Raw genomic sequence first — 16,824 nt, 5'->3', positions numbered from 1 at the left:
GTCACATATAATACATATTATACAGATAGGAGCTGGTTATATTCCAGTCAGTCATATGTCATACACATTGGAGCTGGTTATATTCCTGTCAGTCACATATAATACATATTATACAGATAGGATCTGATTATATTCCTGTCAGTCACATATAATACATATTATACAGATAGGATCTGATTATATTCCTGTCAGTCACATATAATACATATTATACAGATAGGATCTGATTATATTCCTGTCAGTCACATATAATACATATTATACAGATAGGATCTGATTATATTCCTGTCAGTCACATATAATACATATTATACAGATAGGATCTGATTATATTCCTGTCAGTCACATATAATACATATTATACAGATAGGATCTGATTATATTCCTGTCAGTCACATATAATACATATTATACAGATAGGATCTGATTATATTCCTGTCAGTCACATATAATACATATTATACAGATAGGAGCTGGTTATATTCCAGTCAGTCATATGTCATACACATTGGAGCTGGTTATATTCCTGTCAGTCACATATAATAATGTCCACTAATGGATCCATTAACAAATCCACTGGACATCACCTAAGTGTACATCATGGCATCGCTGTTTGCCACCATTACTTCCACCTCTGTGTCATTTGAACTCCATTCCACCATTGCCGTATCATCGCGTGGTCCTTCGCCACCAGACTATTCGCCAACTCTACCTGGGAGCGGACAAGTGCACACTTACATCTGACCGCTAATTGTGCGTTTATGTGCAGTGGACTGCATACAATTCCATGGTGCACTTTTCTACTTCAGGGTCCATAGGGTATCCACAGGATACCTTGGGGTATAGGTGTGACGTCAGTCGCAGGGCACCAAAGAGTTAAGCTTTCAGCCTCCCAGGATGCACTAGGTCCCCCTCCTATACCCCGCCCCCGGGCCAAGGCACCTCAGTTTAGTTTGGTGCCCGGCCGGAGTCGGGTGCACCTGTTGGAGTGGGGGCTAGAAGAGCCCCTGAAGCTTATTCTTCATGCAGCTGTGGCTGCACAACTGGATGAACAGCATGGACAGTCAGTCCTGACGTCCATGCTGTCTTCCCTACACCCCGCCGGTACCAGAACGCCGGTACTGATCCGGGGATGCTGGTGGGCGTCTGGGGTCACAGCTAGCGGTGACCCCAGATGCTCCGGACCATGGCCGGATTCAAGGGGGACAGAGGTAAGCAGCGGGGTCCCGCGGTGGGTCCCCGCTGATCACATGGTCCTAAGTCCCCAGGCAGGGGGCTCCCTGGGGACTGGCTGCAGCGTGGAGCCAGGCGACCAACCTGCGCTTCCACTACCCCCTGGGACAGCGGACCGCAGCAGAGCGGTAGCGCTGCGGCGTCCCAGGGGTTAAATGCATGCCAGGGGAGCGCGCCTTCCCTGTCTCACAGCCGGCGCCTCCCCCGCTGCACACAGCCCTCTCTGCATGCTGCCGACTGGTCCTGTGGCAGCGCTCCTCCCCCAGGCCAGCCTCCTCTCTGCTCCTCGGCGGCCATCTTCTCCAGAACGCATGGTGAACGCTGCTGGAAGCGCTGGACGGAAGCATCGTGGTCTGGGTCCCCCCGCATACCTCTCCTCCGCTGTGGTCAGGTCTGTGTATGCAGCGCTGTGTCCTACCAGGCCCTGTGTCTGTGTAGTTGAGTGATCAGCGCTGTTAGTGCAGGAATTGTTATTTTTCTGCATTGTATGTGACTGTGCTAGCGCTGCTGCCTGTAATCTTTTCTTCTCTAAACTGTCAGCTTTATTACTGTCCCTGTTTTTTCTGCTAAAGCCCTTGCGGTGCGGTGCTGCAGGGTGGTCTCTCGCCTATTTAATACTTAATTGGTGAGAGAGGTCACATACGTGGTGCCATCATGTCTGAAAGTGATTTTCCCCTCCGGCTACAGTGTACCACGTGCAAAGTACCGTTAGCGGAGGGGGAGGGTAGCGCGGAGGGCCTTTGCCGGCAGTGTTTGTCCATGGCGCGGCCTATTACGGTTACAGCACCGGTACAGGAGCCGCCCTGGGCTTGTTTCGCTCAGGCGTTAACAGCTTTAGTGGGCCAGTTAGCTCCGCAGCCCGCGTTTACTCCGATGGGTTTGTCCCAGCAGTCTGTGGTGTCGTCACCCATGCAGGGGTTCCCACGACAATTGGTGGTACCCCACAGTCTCCCTATTTCCCCGCTCCCGGGTTCTCAGGAGCCAGCGTGGGTTAACTCCCTGACGAGTTCTGTACAGCACTTGTCGGATGTGTTGCAAGGGGAGTCTGTGATGCGGTCTCATAAAAGGCCGGTGGCGTCTCTGTCCGCTCCTTATGAGGATGACGAAGGGACGTCTGATGATGGGGAGATTCTAGATCCTTACGATCAGGAACCTCTCCATACTAAGGACGCTGATGCTAAGTCCAAAGTATATATTCCTGGACTTATTCGGGCGGTCCGCACAGCCTTGGTGATTGAGGACGAAGTTCCCCCAGCGGCTAAATCTAAGTATGCCTTTTTCAAAGATGTGAAGGCCGATGCCACAGTCTTTCCTCTTTCGGGTCAGTTGGTGGACCATTTAGAGGAGGCGTGGAAACAACCTGGCAAAAGATACCAGCCGCAGAGACGCCTGGCGGTGGCTTATCCGTTCGCGGATAATTATTTTGCGAAGTGGGAATCCCCTCCACAGGTGGATTCTCACGTGACCCGTCTTGTCCGTAGTGCCACATTGCCGATGCCATCCATGTCCTCCCTTAAGGATGCTACGGACCGCAAGGTAGAAATCTGCCTGAAGTCCGCTTATTCCCTTGCAGGGGGGGCAGCACGGCCGGCTATGGCCATTTGCTGGGTTGCCAGAGCGATGGAGCGCTGGGCGGATTCATTAGAGGCTTCTTTTGAATCCGACTGTCCGGCCGATCAGGCGGAGTTGATTGGCAATCTCCGTGATTCGGCCACCTACATCAACGAGGCGGCTCTAGACATTAGTACTCTGGTGTCTAGAATTTCTTCAGCAGCGGTAGCTGCTCGTCGCACCTTGTGGCTGCGATCCTGGAAGGCGGACGCAGATTCCAAGAAAGGTCTGGAAGCGTTGCCGTTTACCGGAGAAGTTCTCTTCGGTCCGGATCTGGATAAGATTGTGGCCACGCTGGCGGCAGCCAAATCTGCCTGTCTCCCGTCGGCCGCTGCTCCTTCTGGTTCGGGACCATCGTCCTTTCGGTCATCTAGGGCCCAGGGCAGGCCCAAACCACAGTCGTTTCCTCGACAGGCTGGCCCTAAGAAATCGGTCAAGCCCCGGAAGCAGGCATGGAGTACCAGACGTCCGGCCCCCAAGCCAGATGACAAGCCTGCGGCCTGATGGTCCGGGCCTCCCTTTGGGGGATCCCAGGGTGGGAGGCCGCCTGCTACAGTTCGCCCAGTGTTGGTCGACCACTACGACAGACACTTGGGTTCTGGAGGTGGTTTCCCACGGATACGCCCTCTCCTTCCGGCACAGACCCCCGGCTCGCTTCTTCACCACGGGTCTCCCATCAGACCGGAACAAGGCTACGGAGCTGCGGAAGGTATTGCACACTATGCTCCAGGCTGGAGTTATAGTGGCGGTTCCATTCTCCCAGAGGGGCCAGGGTTTCTATTCAAATCTATTTTTGGTACAGAAACCCAATGGGTCATATCGTCCGATTCTCAACCTCAAAGCACTCAACAAGTCTTTGCGGGTCCCGAAGTTTCGGATGGAGACCCTACGGTCCATCATTCTGGCGCTGGAACCTGGGGACTACTTGGTGTCATTGGACATACAGGACGCTTACCTGCATGTCCCTATTCTTTGGCGCCATCAACAGTTCCTCAGGTTTGCAATCAGCAGCGACCACTTCCAGTTTCGGGCGTTACCTTTTGGCCTGGCAACAGCACCACGTGTTTTCACCAAGGTGATGGCGGTCATGGCGGCTTCTCTGCGGCTGCAGGGAGTCCGCATGTTGCCGTATTTGGACGACCTGTTATTGGTGGCAGGATCTCCAGAGCTCCTGTTACGCCACTTGGACCTGACCATTGCACTGCTGCAACGGCACGGCTGGCTAATCAACTGGCAGAAGTCCACTCTAATCCCGTCTCGGAGGATTCTGCATCTTGGAGCCTTATTGGACTCGGGACAGCAAAGGATCTTCGTGACGGAGGACAAGATCTCTGCTTTACAGTCAAGGGTGCGCAGTTGTCTGCACAGCCGCCGGGTGTCCTTACACTCGGCGATGAGGTTACTGGGCTCCATGGTGTCGGTGTTCGACATGGTGGAATACGCCCAGTTTCACTCCAGACCTCTGCAGCACCTGATCCTGTCCAAGTGGAACGGGCTGACTCAGTCTCTGAAGTCCCAGACGATTGTGCTCACCCAGGAGGTTCGCCTGTCCCTTACGTGGTGGTTACAGACGACCCACCTCAACAAGGGACGTCCGTTCTGGGTTCCAAATTGGGTCCTGTTGACAACGGACGCCAGTCTTCGGGGCTGGGGAGCAGTTTCGGGTCCACACTTGTTCCAGGGCAGGTGGACGCCGACAGAAGTGGAGCTTCCAATAAATATCTTGGAACTCCGTGCGGTCTTCAATGCTCTCCAGCAGGCACAGCGGTTTCTCCAGGGTCGCCCGGTGCAGGTCCAGTCGGACAACGCTACCACCGTGGCCTACATAAACAGGCAAGGAGGAACTCGCAGTCGGGCGGCTTTCGTAGAGGTCTCTCGGATCCTGGTTTGGGCGGAGCGCAATCTTCCGGCCATATCAGCGGTCTTCATCCCGGGAGTGCTCAATTGGGAGGCGGACTTTCTAAGTCGCCAGGACGTTCATCCGGGGGAATGGTCCCTGCACCCGGACGTTTTTCAACTACTGGTGGACAGGTGGGGTCTTCCAGAAATCGACCTCATGGCGTCCCGGCACAACAACAAGTTGCCGGTGTACGGGTCTCGCACAAGAGACGAAGGGGCGTCTCTGGTGGATGCTCTGTCCGTCCGGTGGACGTTCCGGTTCGCATACCTGTTCCCTCCGGTCTCCCTTCTTCCACGGGTAATCCGGAAATTCAAACAGGAAGGAGGGACGCTCCTGTTGATAGCTCCCGCGTGGCCCAGACGGCACTGGTTCTCAGACCTTCAGGGTCTGTCCGTGGACATTCCTCTGCGGTTGCCGCTACGACCGGACCTTCTGTCTCAGGGTCCTTGCCTTCACCCGGACCTGACTCGGCTGTCTTTGACGGCGTGGCTGTTGAGACGGCCATGCTGAGGTCCCGGGGGTTTTCCAGCTCTGTGGTGCGTACCATGTTACGAGCTCGGAAACCGTCTTCCGCGAGGATATACCATCGCGTGTGGCATACGTTCTTCCAGTGGTGTCGACCGAGAGGTTATGCACCGCGGGAGTTTCGTCTGTCTCGGATTCTCGCCTTCCTGCAAGCGGGACTAGATCATGGGCTTCGCCTTGCTTCTTTGAAGGTACAGGTTTCGGCCCTATCTGTCTGGTTTCACCGTAGGATTGCTACAATCCCGGTGGGGCGCACCTTTATGCAGGGTGTTCTCCGCATTCAGCCGCCCTTTGTTCCACCTGTGGCGCCTTGGGATTTGGCTGTGGTCCTGAGGGCTCTCCAAGGACCGCCGTTTGAACCACTGGGCTCAGTGGATCTTAAATGGCTAACAGCTAAGACTGTTTTCCTTCTGGCCATTGCTTCGGCCAGACGTGTTTCTGAGTTAGGGGCTCTTTCTTGTAGACCCCCTTTCTTGGTTTTTTATGGGAACAGGGCAGTGCTCCGCACTCGGCCCGAGTTTCTTCCCAAAGTTGTTTCCCAGTTTCATATTAACGAGGAAATAGTTGTTCCGGCCTTTAACTCACCGGGTCTTTCCGTGGGTGAGGCCTCTTTGGATGTTGTGCGGGCCTTAAGGACTTATGTTGACCGCACTTCTTCGTTTAGGAAGTCGGACGCTTTGTTTGTCCTCTTTGGCTTCCGTAAAAAGGGTTGGCCTGCTTCAAAGCAAACTTTGGCAGCCTGGATCCGTATGGCTATTTCTGAAGCTTATCTTCATGAAGGCCTACCGGTCCCTCCTTCTCTGAAGGCTCATTCCACTAGGTCTGTGGGTCCTTCGTGGGCAGCTCGACGTGGTGCCTCGGCAGTTCAGATCTGCAAGGCTGCTACGTGGTCTTCTGTCCATACCTTCGTGAGGTATTACAGGTTTGACACCTTCGCCTCTCAGGATGCTTCCTTCGGGCGGCGGATTCTCCTTTCTGCACAGGAGCGTCCCCACCCTTAAAGGATACTGCTTTGGGACATCCCCAAGGTATCCTGTGGATACCCTATGGACCCTGAAGTAGAAAATATGAGATATGGTAAGAACTTACCCTTGTTATCTCTATTTCTACGAAGTCCATAGGGTTCCACAGGACTCCCGCCCTGTCGCACCTGTGCTGCAGATGGGCTTTGCTCTGGTCACCGGTTTTCCGTCTCCCTCTGGTGAGAATGTGATTCTTGTATGTGTCCAGATCTTTGTTCTCTCTCTTCCTTCTCCTCCTCCGGCCTATGGCTTGGTAACTAACTGAGGTGCCTTGGCCCGGGGGCGGGGTATAGGAGGGGGACCTAGTGCATCCTGGGAGGCTGAAAGCTTAACTCTTTGGTGCCCTGCGACTGACGTCACACCTATACCCCAAGGTATCCTGTGGAACCCTATGGACTTCGTAGAAATAGAGATAACAAGGGTAAGTTCTTACCATATCTCATATTTTTCTTCCCTGAGTACTATGCAATATCAGGACACTTACTAGAGGTGTCATTTGTACATTTATAGAGTGGATACTTTACCCATTCATTGCCTATAGCCCACAGTTATTTTATATGATGCCTATATACAATTTATATGTCCATTGTTTGATCCATTTTCTGTTTGTGTAGTTATTGTTGTCTATGTAATGTATATTTATTCAATGTGATATAATTTATATTGCACTTTCATTCCAATTTTCAGGTGGCGATTTCCTAGCGCTAGCTTCTCTACAATAATATATAAAACACATTATAGACAATGTAGCTGGGTATCTTGCGATCAGTAAAATTAAATCAAATTATATATATTTTTCCACACACACACAAATCACACACATTGAAGCTGGTTATATTCCTATCTATCTCGCGTATGATACACTTTATAAGCATTGGGGCTGTCAGTTACATATAGTATTCATTATGCACATAGGAACTGGTTATATTCCTATCAGTTAATTATATTATACAAATTGGAGCAGTGCATATTCCTGTTAGTCTCATGTAATATACATTTATATACATTGCAGTTGGTATTTTTCCTGTAGGTCACAAATAATACACATTTTAAACAATGTAGCGGTGTATATGATTATTTCATTAGAATACACATTATAAAACTGAAAGTGGCTTACATTCCTTTCAGTCACATTTATTACACATTGGTGAAGATATTATTGCTGTCTGACGTATATAACACACATTGGATCTGCTTATATTGCTGTAAGTTGTAGATAATATATATCGTACACATTGTAGCTGGTTATTTTCCTGTCAGTCAGGATGTGGTCAGAATGCCGACCGCTGTGATTCCGACACGCCGAAACCCCGAAGGTAAGTACTGGGGTAAGGGTTATGGTTAGGCTTCGGGAGTGAGATTAGGTTTAGGCTGCAGGAAGGAATCGGTATGATTTACCATGTGGCTTTATCCATGTGTATAATATGTATATAACCGAAAACTTCTGATTCTAATTCCTATCTCTCTATAGATAGTGAGTGTCCATAACAGAATACGTGACGTGTAGTAATTCCACGAGGATGGACCCAAACAGGAGTCATATGACTGGAGTATTAAATCTCACAGTGGAGATAATCTATATGCTGACTGGTGAGGTAAGGGATTCTGAGCATGTGTAGTAGACATATTATATTGGGGGTGTATCCATAGTGTGGGCCTAATTCCACAGTATTATTCTATGTCAGTCAGGTAGGTAGACATTCTCAGCAGTATGTACAATTTCTCATTGTTAAGATTAAGCTGGGTACACACTGAACAAAATGGTACCTAGCCGATATGACGGGCCGACATTTCTGTTCCGGGGTACACATCAGAACGAGGTAATGAACAATGGAACGATAATTCGATCCGGCCTTCATTACCTGCAATGGGGTCGCTTGCGATATCATCTGGTTGGATGTGCAGCACGTGGGAGTGCGCATATATTGGCCGTACTTGCTGAGCGATTTTGCCGACTGTCGTTTCGATTTGCCCAGAAACAACATATCGTGCCGACATAGTCTTAGCTTTAGAAAAGGGGATTAAAATAAAAAAAGTATTAGTTCTGAAGGCTAGTATTTACAGTACAGTATTTATCTCACTCTTCATTGCACAGGATTATACAGTTGTAAAGAAGACATCTGGGAGGAATAACACACCCAGTAGCCATTCTCTTGTTATGGAAGGATTAGGCAGAACCCACAGCCCTGTTGTGGAGCCTCCATCTCACTCCCTGATACATGAGAGAAACAATGATAAGAAAATCCTGGAACTTACAAACAAGATCATTCATCTGCTGACTGGAGAGGTGACTGCTGGGAATGGGACATTATACAGTAACACCAGGGGATGTGTCTGGGTGATGACTGGAGAGGTGACTGCTGGGAATGGGACATTATACAGTAACACCAGGGGATGTGTCTGGGTGATGACTGGAGAGGTGACTGCTGGGAATGGGACATTATACAGTAACACCAGGGGATGTGTCTGGGTGATGACTGGGGAGGTGACTGCTGGGAATGGGACATTATACAGTAACACCAGGGGATGTGTCTGGGTGATGACTGGAGAGGTGACTGCTGGGAATGGGACATTATACAGTAACACCAGGGGATGTGTCTGGGTGATGACTGGAGAGGTGACTGCTGGGAATGGGACATTATACAGTAACACCAGGGGATGTGTCTGGGTGATGACTGGAGAGGTGACTGCTGGGAATGGGACATTATACAGTAACACCAGGGGATGTGTCTGGGTGATGACTGAAGAGGTGACTGCTGGGAATGGGACATTATACAGTAACACCAGGGGCTGTGTCTGGGTGATGACTGAAGAGGTGACTGCTGGGAATGGGACATTATACAGTAACACCAGGGGATGTGTCTGGGTGATGACTGGAGAGGTGACTGCTGGGAATGGGACATTATACAGTACCAGGGGATGTGTCTGGGTGATGACTGGAGAGGTGACTGCTGGGAATGGGACATTATACAGTAACACCAGGGGCTGTGTCTGGGTGATGACTGAAGAGGTGACTGCTGGGAATGGGACATTATACAGTAACACCAGGGGATGTGTCTGGGTGATGACTGGAGAGGTGACTGCTGGGAATGGGACATTATACAGTACCAGGGGATGTGTCTGGGTGATGACTGGAGAGGTGACTGCTGGGAATGGGACATTATACAGTAACACCAGGGGCTGTGTCTGGGTGATGACTGGAGAGGTGACTGCTGGGAATGGGACATTATACAGTAACACCAGGGGATGTGTCTGGGTGATGACTGGGGTGATGACTGGGGAGGTGACTGGGGAGGTGACTGCTAGGAATAGGACATTATACAGTAACACCAGGGGATGTGTCTGGGTGATGACTGGAGAGGTGACTGCTGGGAATGGGACATTATACAGTAACACCAGGGGATGTGTCTGGGTGATGACTGGGGAGGTGACTGCTGGGAATAGGACATTATACAGTAACACCAGGGGATGTGTCTGGGTGATGACTGGGGAGGTGACTGCTGGGAATAGGACATTATACAGTAACACCAGGGGATGTGTCTGGGTGATGACTGGAGAGGTGACTGCTGGGAATGGAACATTATACAGTAACACCAGGGGATGTGTCTGGGTGATGACTGGAGAGGTGACTGCTGGGAATAGGACATTATACAGTAACACCAGGGGATGTGTCTGGGTGATGACTGGAGAGGTGACTGCTGGGAATGGGACATTATACAGTAACACCAGGGGATGTGTCTGGGTGATGACTGGGGAGGTGACTGCTGGGAATGGGACATTATACAGTAACACCAGGGGATGTGTCTGGGTGATGACTGGAGAGGTGACTGCTGGGAATGGGACATTATACAGTAACACCAGGGGATGTGTCTGGGTGGTGACTGGAGAGGTGACTGCTGGGAATGGGACATTATACAGTAACACCAGGGGATGTGTCTGGGTGATGACTGGAGAGGTGACTGCTGGGAATGGGACATTATACAGTAACACCAGGGGATGTGTCTGGGTGATGACTGGAGAGGTGACTGCTGGGAATGGGACATTATACAGTAACACCAGGGGCTGTGTCTGGGTGCTGACTGGAGAGGTGACTGCTGGGAATGGGACATTATACAGTAACACCAGGGGATGTGTCTGGGTGCTGACTGGAGAGGTGACTGCTGGGAATGGGACATTATACAGTAACACCAGGGGATGTGTCTGGGTGCTGACTGGAGAGGTGACTGCTGGGAATGGGACATTATACAGTAACACCAGGGGATGTGTCTGTGTGATGACTGGAGAGGTGACTGCTGGGAATGGGACATTATACAGTAACACCAGGGGATGTGTCTGGGTGATGACTGGAGAGGTGACTGCTGGGAATGGGACATTATACAGTAACACCAGGGGATGTGTCTGGGTGATGACTGGGGAGGTGACTGCTGGGAATGGGACATTATACAGTAACATCAGGGGATGTGTCTGGGTGATGACTGGAGAGGTGACTGCTGGGAATGGGACATTATACAGTAACACCAGGGGATGTCTGGGTGCTGACTGGAGAGGTGACTGCTGGGAATGGGACATTATACAGTAACACCAGGGGATGTGTCTGGGTGGTGACTGGAGAGGTGAATGCTGGGAATGGGACATTATACAGTAACACCAGGGGATGTGTCTGGGTGGTGACTGGAGAGGTGACTGCTGGGAATGGGACATTATACAGTAACACCAGGGGATGTGTCTGGGTGGTGACTGCTGGGAATGGGACATTATACAGTAACACCAGGGGATGTGTCTGGGTGCTGACTGGAGAGGTGACTGCTGGGAATGGGACATTATACAGTAACACCAGGGGATGTGTCTGGGTGATGACTGGAGAGGTGACTGCTGGGAATGGGACATTATACAGTAACACCAGGGGATGTGTCTGGGTGATGACTGGAGAGGTGACTGCTGGGAATGGGACATTATACAGTAACACCAGGGGCTGTGTCTGGGTGCTGACTGGAGAGGTGACTGCTGGGAATGGGACATTATACAGTAACACCAGGGGCTGTGTCTGGGTGCTGACTGGAGAGGTGACTGCTGGGAATGGGACATTATACAGTAACACCAGGGGATGTGTCTGGGTGCTGACTGGAGAGGTGACTGCTGGGAATGGGACATTATACAGTAACACCAGGGGATGTGTCTGTGTGATGACTGGAGAGGTGACTGCTGGGAATGGGACATTATACAGTAACACCAGGGGATGTGTCTGTGTGATGACTGGAGAGGTGACTGCTGGGAATGGGACATTATACAGTAACACCAGGGGATGTGTCTGGGTGATGACTGGGGAGGTGACTGCTGGGAATGGGACATTATACAGTAACATCAGGGGATGTGTCTGGGTGATGACTGGAGAGGTGACTGCTGGGAATGGGACATTATACAGTAACACCAGGGGATGTCTGGGTGCTGACTGGAGAGGTGACTGCTGGGAATGGGACATTATACAGTAACACCAGGGGATGTGTCTGGGTGGTGACTGGAGAGGTGAATGCTGGGAATGGGACATTATACAGTAACACCAGGGGATGTGTCTGGGTGGTGACTGGAGAGGTGACTGCTGGGAATGGGACATTATACAGTAACACCAGGGGATGTGTCTGGGTGGTGACTGGAGAGGTGACTGCTGGGAATGGGACATTATACAGTAACACCAGGGGATGTGTCTGGGTGCTGACTGGAGAGGTGACTGCTGGGAATGGGACATTATACAGTAACACCAGGGGATGTGTCTGGGTGCTGACTGGAGAGGTGACTGCTGGGAATGGGACATTATACAGTAACACCAGGGGATGTGTCTGGGTGCTGACTGGAGAGGTGACTGCTGGGAATGGGGCATTATACAGTAACACCAGGGGATGTGTCTGGGTGATGACTGGAGAGGTGACTGCTGGGAATGGGACATTATACAGTAACACCAGGGGATATGTCTGGGTGGTGACTGCTGGAAATGGGACATTATACAGTAACACCAGAGGCTGTGTCTGGGTGATGGCTGGAGAGGTGACTGCTGAGAATGGTATATTATACAGTAACACCAGGGGCTGTGTCTGGGTGATGGCTGGAGAGGTGACTGCTGAGAATGGTATATTATACAGTAACACCAGAGGCTGTGTCTGGGTGATGACTGCATTATTGTGTTTCTATAGCTCATTATTATTACTAGTAAAGGGATGACAGGTCTCCTCAATCTGCCAGATGCTTCGCCCCATCCTGCCCCTGCATCTGTCCGCTGATTCGTCCTGCTCCGCCTTTCACTCTGACCTGATTGGCCCCTTGCTGTCCTGCTCCTACCTTGCTATCCTGCTCAGTCCTGCAATGGTGTGAAGCACTGGTGACATGAAGAGTGCTAGGGAAGAACAAGAGGGAGGAGGGGCTCTGCCCATGTGAGCTTACATTCTAAGGGGAAGTGATGAACAGTGAAGGGTGAACTGGGAAACATACGTGGTGGAGGGTTGGAGGAGTATGTGTCCAGTTATGAAGAGGCTGATACGTTTTAATAAAAAGGTACGATTTAAGGGCACATTTAAAGGTGGGAGGCTGGTAGAGTGTATGACTGGGCAGAATCTTGGAGTGTGAGAGGAGGTGACACGGTGGAGCAGAGGCATTGGTCAGAGGAGGAGTGTACTAGAGGGAGTGTGGATAGAGATGTAGGCAGGGGAGGAGTCATATGACAAGTTATCAGGGTGCCACTATTTCTCCTTGCAGGTGTGGCAATATTTAGAAGGACAGAAGAATCTGTACAAGTATGTCTTGATGGATAATCCTCAGCTCCTCACATCATTGGGTAAGAAGAGCTATAATCACCACTGCTGTTCTGTCGCATATGTCTTAACCAGGCGATAACATCTTCTTACTTATGTAGAGTGAATATATGTATCTTAGATACAGTGTTCATTCTCACACCCTGCACCTGTCATAACCCGTGCAGTTTCTTTTTCCTGCCTGGGGTGTCGCGCTCTGCTCTGGTGCTTCTAGCACACTCTGCTACTGCAGCAAACTGCTGATACAGACCAGTGTGTGCTAGAAGCACCAGAACAGAGAGCGACACCCCAGGCAGGAAAGAGGAACTGCACGGGTTGTGACAGGTGCAGGGTGCTAGAATGAACACTAATACACATAAAATATATAAATTAAGGAATGTAAATTTTCATACTTACCTAGTATTAAAGTACATTAGTAAATGGACCTGACATCTGCTGGGTCACCCCAGCTGGCCCCTGCTCACTCCATTATACTTCCCGCCAATCCTCTTCTCTATGTGCTCTATCCCGTCACTTTGGAAGCCATTAGCGCATGCAGCGGGAGAAAAAAACGCTCGCTGTGCATGTTATATTGAAGTGCGCAAACAAACGAGCCACAACTTGGGCTATACAGTAGGTCTAAGCTTACAGAAGGTCTTAACGCTGTATTTTAGTGTGAATAAAATGTAAATACTTTGCATTTTGTCGATGTAAAAAATTATGTTCCATTTTGCTTATGCTTTTAACAGATTTATCAGAGGCCCGGAACGAGGAGCCGATCTCTTGTGAAGAAGAAAATCTTACAAATACTGACATTTTTACTCCCAGTGATTATACACAATATACATCTACTCATATTAAGGAGGAATCTGTTTCATGCGAAGAGAAACATCTTACACACACTGACATGTATACAGCCACAGATCATACATCGTATCCATCTACTCCTATTAAGGAGGAATTGGCCTCATATGCAGAAGGTAATCTCCCACACGCTGACATTTATACACCCACAGATGATGCCCAACATCCGTCCACTCATATGAAAGAGGAATCTGTCTCCGGTGTACAAGGAAATCTCCCTGACACTGACGTTTATGCAGCCAAAGAACATAGAGAGATGTACTATACGCTTACCCACATAGAGAGGAACAGCAGAGAGGACCCTAATACCCAGAAAGGCGAAGATAATTGTCTCAGCGGCGTCTCTGATCTAGTAGAACAACAGACAGAAAATAAGATTCCTTCTAAACCTTTGCTGATCATTAATCAGAGACCTCCGACAGGAAAAGAACAGTATTCACATGCTGCTCATGGAAATTATCTTTCTGACTACTCAAATTTTGCAAGACGGCAAAAACGTCTGGCGGGCAAGAAATTTTTTGCGTGCCCTAAATGTCGTAGGCATTTCACCACCAGATTAGGACTTTTCAGGCATCAAATAACGCACCTAGGCCAGGAAAGAAAACTTGAGAATACGTCAAGCATTGCATTGGATCATCCCATTTGTACTCCCGCCGTTGAACGTAGTAATGGCACAGGTCCCATACAGCCTGGCAGCTTCTATAGGCGGAGAACAACCACCACAGATGGAACCTATCACGGCTGTCAGCATCGTAGCTCTTTCATCAGTGACCCAGATGATGTAGACCTCCGGCACATCAATAAGGCAGTCTGCGTGGAATGTGGGGAAGTTTTTGCTTTTAAATCGCGGGCGAGAACGCCGACAGAAGGAACGCAGTATGCCTGTTCTGAATGCGGGAAATGTTTTTGTAACAGCTCCCATCTCCTCCTACATCAAAGAATTCACACCGGGGAGAAGCCATTTGGATGTCTGGCCTGCGGGAAACGCTTCGCCACAAAGTCCACCCTCGTCATACACCAGAGAATCCACACGCGAGAGAAGCCTTATTCCTGCACTGAGTGCCAAAGATGTTTTCCGTGTAATTCACAGTTAGTTATACATCAGAGGACTCACACGGGAGAGAAGCCATATTCTTGCTCGGAATGCGGCAAAGGTTTCATCAGTAACTCCGATCTCCTTAGACATCGGAGGATTCATACTGGAGAGAGGCCGTTTAAATGTTCCGAATGCGGGAAATGTTTCTCCCAAAAGTCGCACCTGCGGGAGCACCAGAAGACGCACAGAAAGTAACTGTTCTGTCCTTTCATTGGTCTTTCCAGTGATGAAGTGCTTCGTTTTTATATTTGGACACGTGGTAGAACCGCTCTTGTTTGGAACGTGTTATGGTAAAAAGAATATATGCCTAAGCTTGTTTAGAGCCACAGGAAAAAAGTTATCGGGGCTGAGCTGAACGCGGGTCCATCTGCGGTTTTAGCGCTGTGCACACATGTACGGGCGGTTCAGCGTCATACAGATCTGTCACATCTCCTGACGTGGCACAGCTGGGTGAGAACGGGGAGAGGTTTGCACGTAGCCTAAGTTCAGTGAGGACATGTAGACAGAATTGCGGGCTGTGCTGAAATACTCTGCACATACAGATAAATCTGCTTTCAGTCCTGTCTCTAGCACCACGGATAAGGCAGGTACAAGTGTGCGCTGATAATGATAAATGGCTGTAAAACCAGGCATATGGATGGTGGCGGTGCCGTCGCGTTGATGAGTACAAATTGGCACACTGGCGAATATCTGCATATAGGGCCTTATTCAAAGGTAGATGGTGACTGAATGGAATGCCGATGTTGGCGATTATTTGCTACTGCGTATGCGCTACACGGAGTACGCACAAATGCGCTGTTGCCTAAGGGATCGCTGGCATTAGGAACGGCGAGGGAAAACCATGGGCGTTATTGGGTGGTGACAAAGTGCGCACTAAAAACTGTCTCAGTGGCGTGTTCTGAGTGTGTCGCTGGCGCGTCAGTGAACGTGGCTGTGTTCTCAGTTGCAGATCTGCAGCCATGTTTAAATGGAGTTGAGAAGGTGACACTGCGTCCTCTGTAGGCGCGCTGATGGGGGAGTGTTTTGAATCAACGGTGGAATTAGACCATCCATGAGCATTGAAAGTGGGTGTCTCAGGGCTGGCACAGTCCCGCGCTCTCTAGTGCACAAGGGGGAAGTCTGAAACTAGCATTTGCATATTACCGCTGCTGCGACTACGCCAAAAATTGCGGCTGCAATAGTGTGCACCCCTGAATCTGGCCAATAGCTCCGGTGCACATAATACGAGTGGGTAAGTAAGTTAAGGGCCCATACACGGTGCGATGCGACAGCCGACATGTCAGCTAGTCCCCACACTGGTGGCCGACCGCCCGATATGCCGGCACCCCCCCTCCCCCACCGCGCTGCATGGAATCGTTCGTCGATCTCCCAGATCAATTGAACATGCAGAAAGATTTGGAGAAGCGACGGGTGACCCCATGGAAACGCACAGCGGACGATTTGCCCGCACACTGAAAGATATAGTGGCGATATATCGTTCAAAACTGTCGGAACGGCCGCTATATATCGCTGTGTGTGTGGGGGCCTTTAAAAACATAAAATAATTTGAGTTATACAGCAATAAATGAAACAAAATGTCACATTTGACTTTTTGTGGCTTTCTGGGGTTACTTTGTATTTTTTTTATCGCCAATATTACCATACAGCCATCACCAAGGCTTTATGAAATATTTGAGCTAAAAGGCTTTCTGTTTGTGATTGCACTCATCCATACATATTCCAATTACTTTATTTGATCGCTTCTGGGGAGGAAGAAGAATATAAAAATAAAATAAAGCTTTATGTTTTGATGTA

The 16,824-nt window shown here is 49.8% G+C and overlaps 1 protein-coding gene across 2 annotated transcripts in view; it reads left to right on the top strand.

Annotated features, from left to right (window-relative positions):
• LOC148477799 (uncharacterized) overlaps nucleotides 1–16,824 on the top strand; it is an 18,300-nt gene extending 1,476 nt beyond the window's left edge. For both annotated transcript variants that reach the window (XM_088456191.1, XM_088456190.1), the window contains exons 2-5: nucleotides 7,763–7,886; nucleotides 8,387–8,578; nucleotides 13,036–13,114; nucleotides 13,820–16,824. In XM_088456191.1, the coding sequence (XP_088312317.1) occupies nucleotides 7,812–7,886; nucleotides 8,387–8,578; nucleotides 13,036–13,114; nucleotides 13,820–15,225 (1,752 nt within the window). In that variant the 5' untranslated portion in view covers nucleotides 7,763–7,811 and the 3' untranslated portion in view covers nucleotides 15,226–16,824. The remainder of the gene's footprint in view (nucleotides 1–7,762; nucleotides 7,887–8,386; nucleotides 8,579–13,035; nucleotides 13,115–13,819) is intronic.

The sequence above is a fragment of the Taudactylus pleione genome, unplaced genomic scaffold, assembly GCF_031769625.1.
Source record: "Taudactylus pleione unplaced genomic scaffold, aTauple2 ptg000689l, whole genome shotgun sequence".
Taxonomy (NCBI): domain Eukaryota; kingdom Metazoa; phylum Chordata; class Amphibia; order Anura; family Myobatrachidae; genus Taudactylus; species Taudactylus pleione.
Note: the sequence above shows the minus strand (reverse complement) of the source record. Positions and strands in the feature narration are given on the sequence as shown.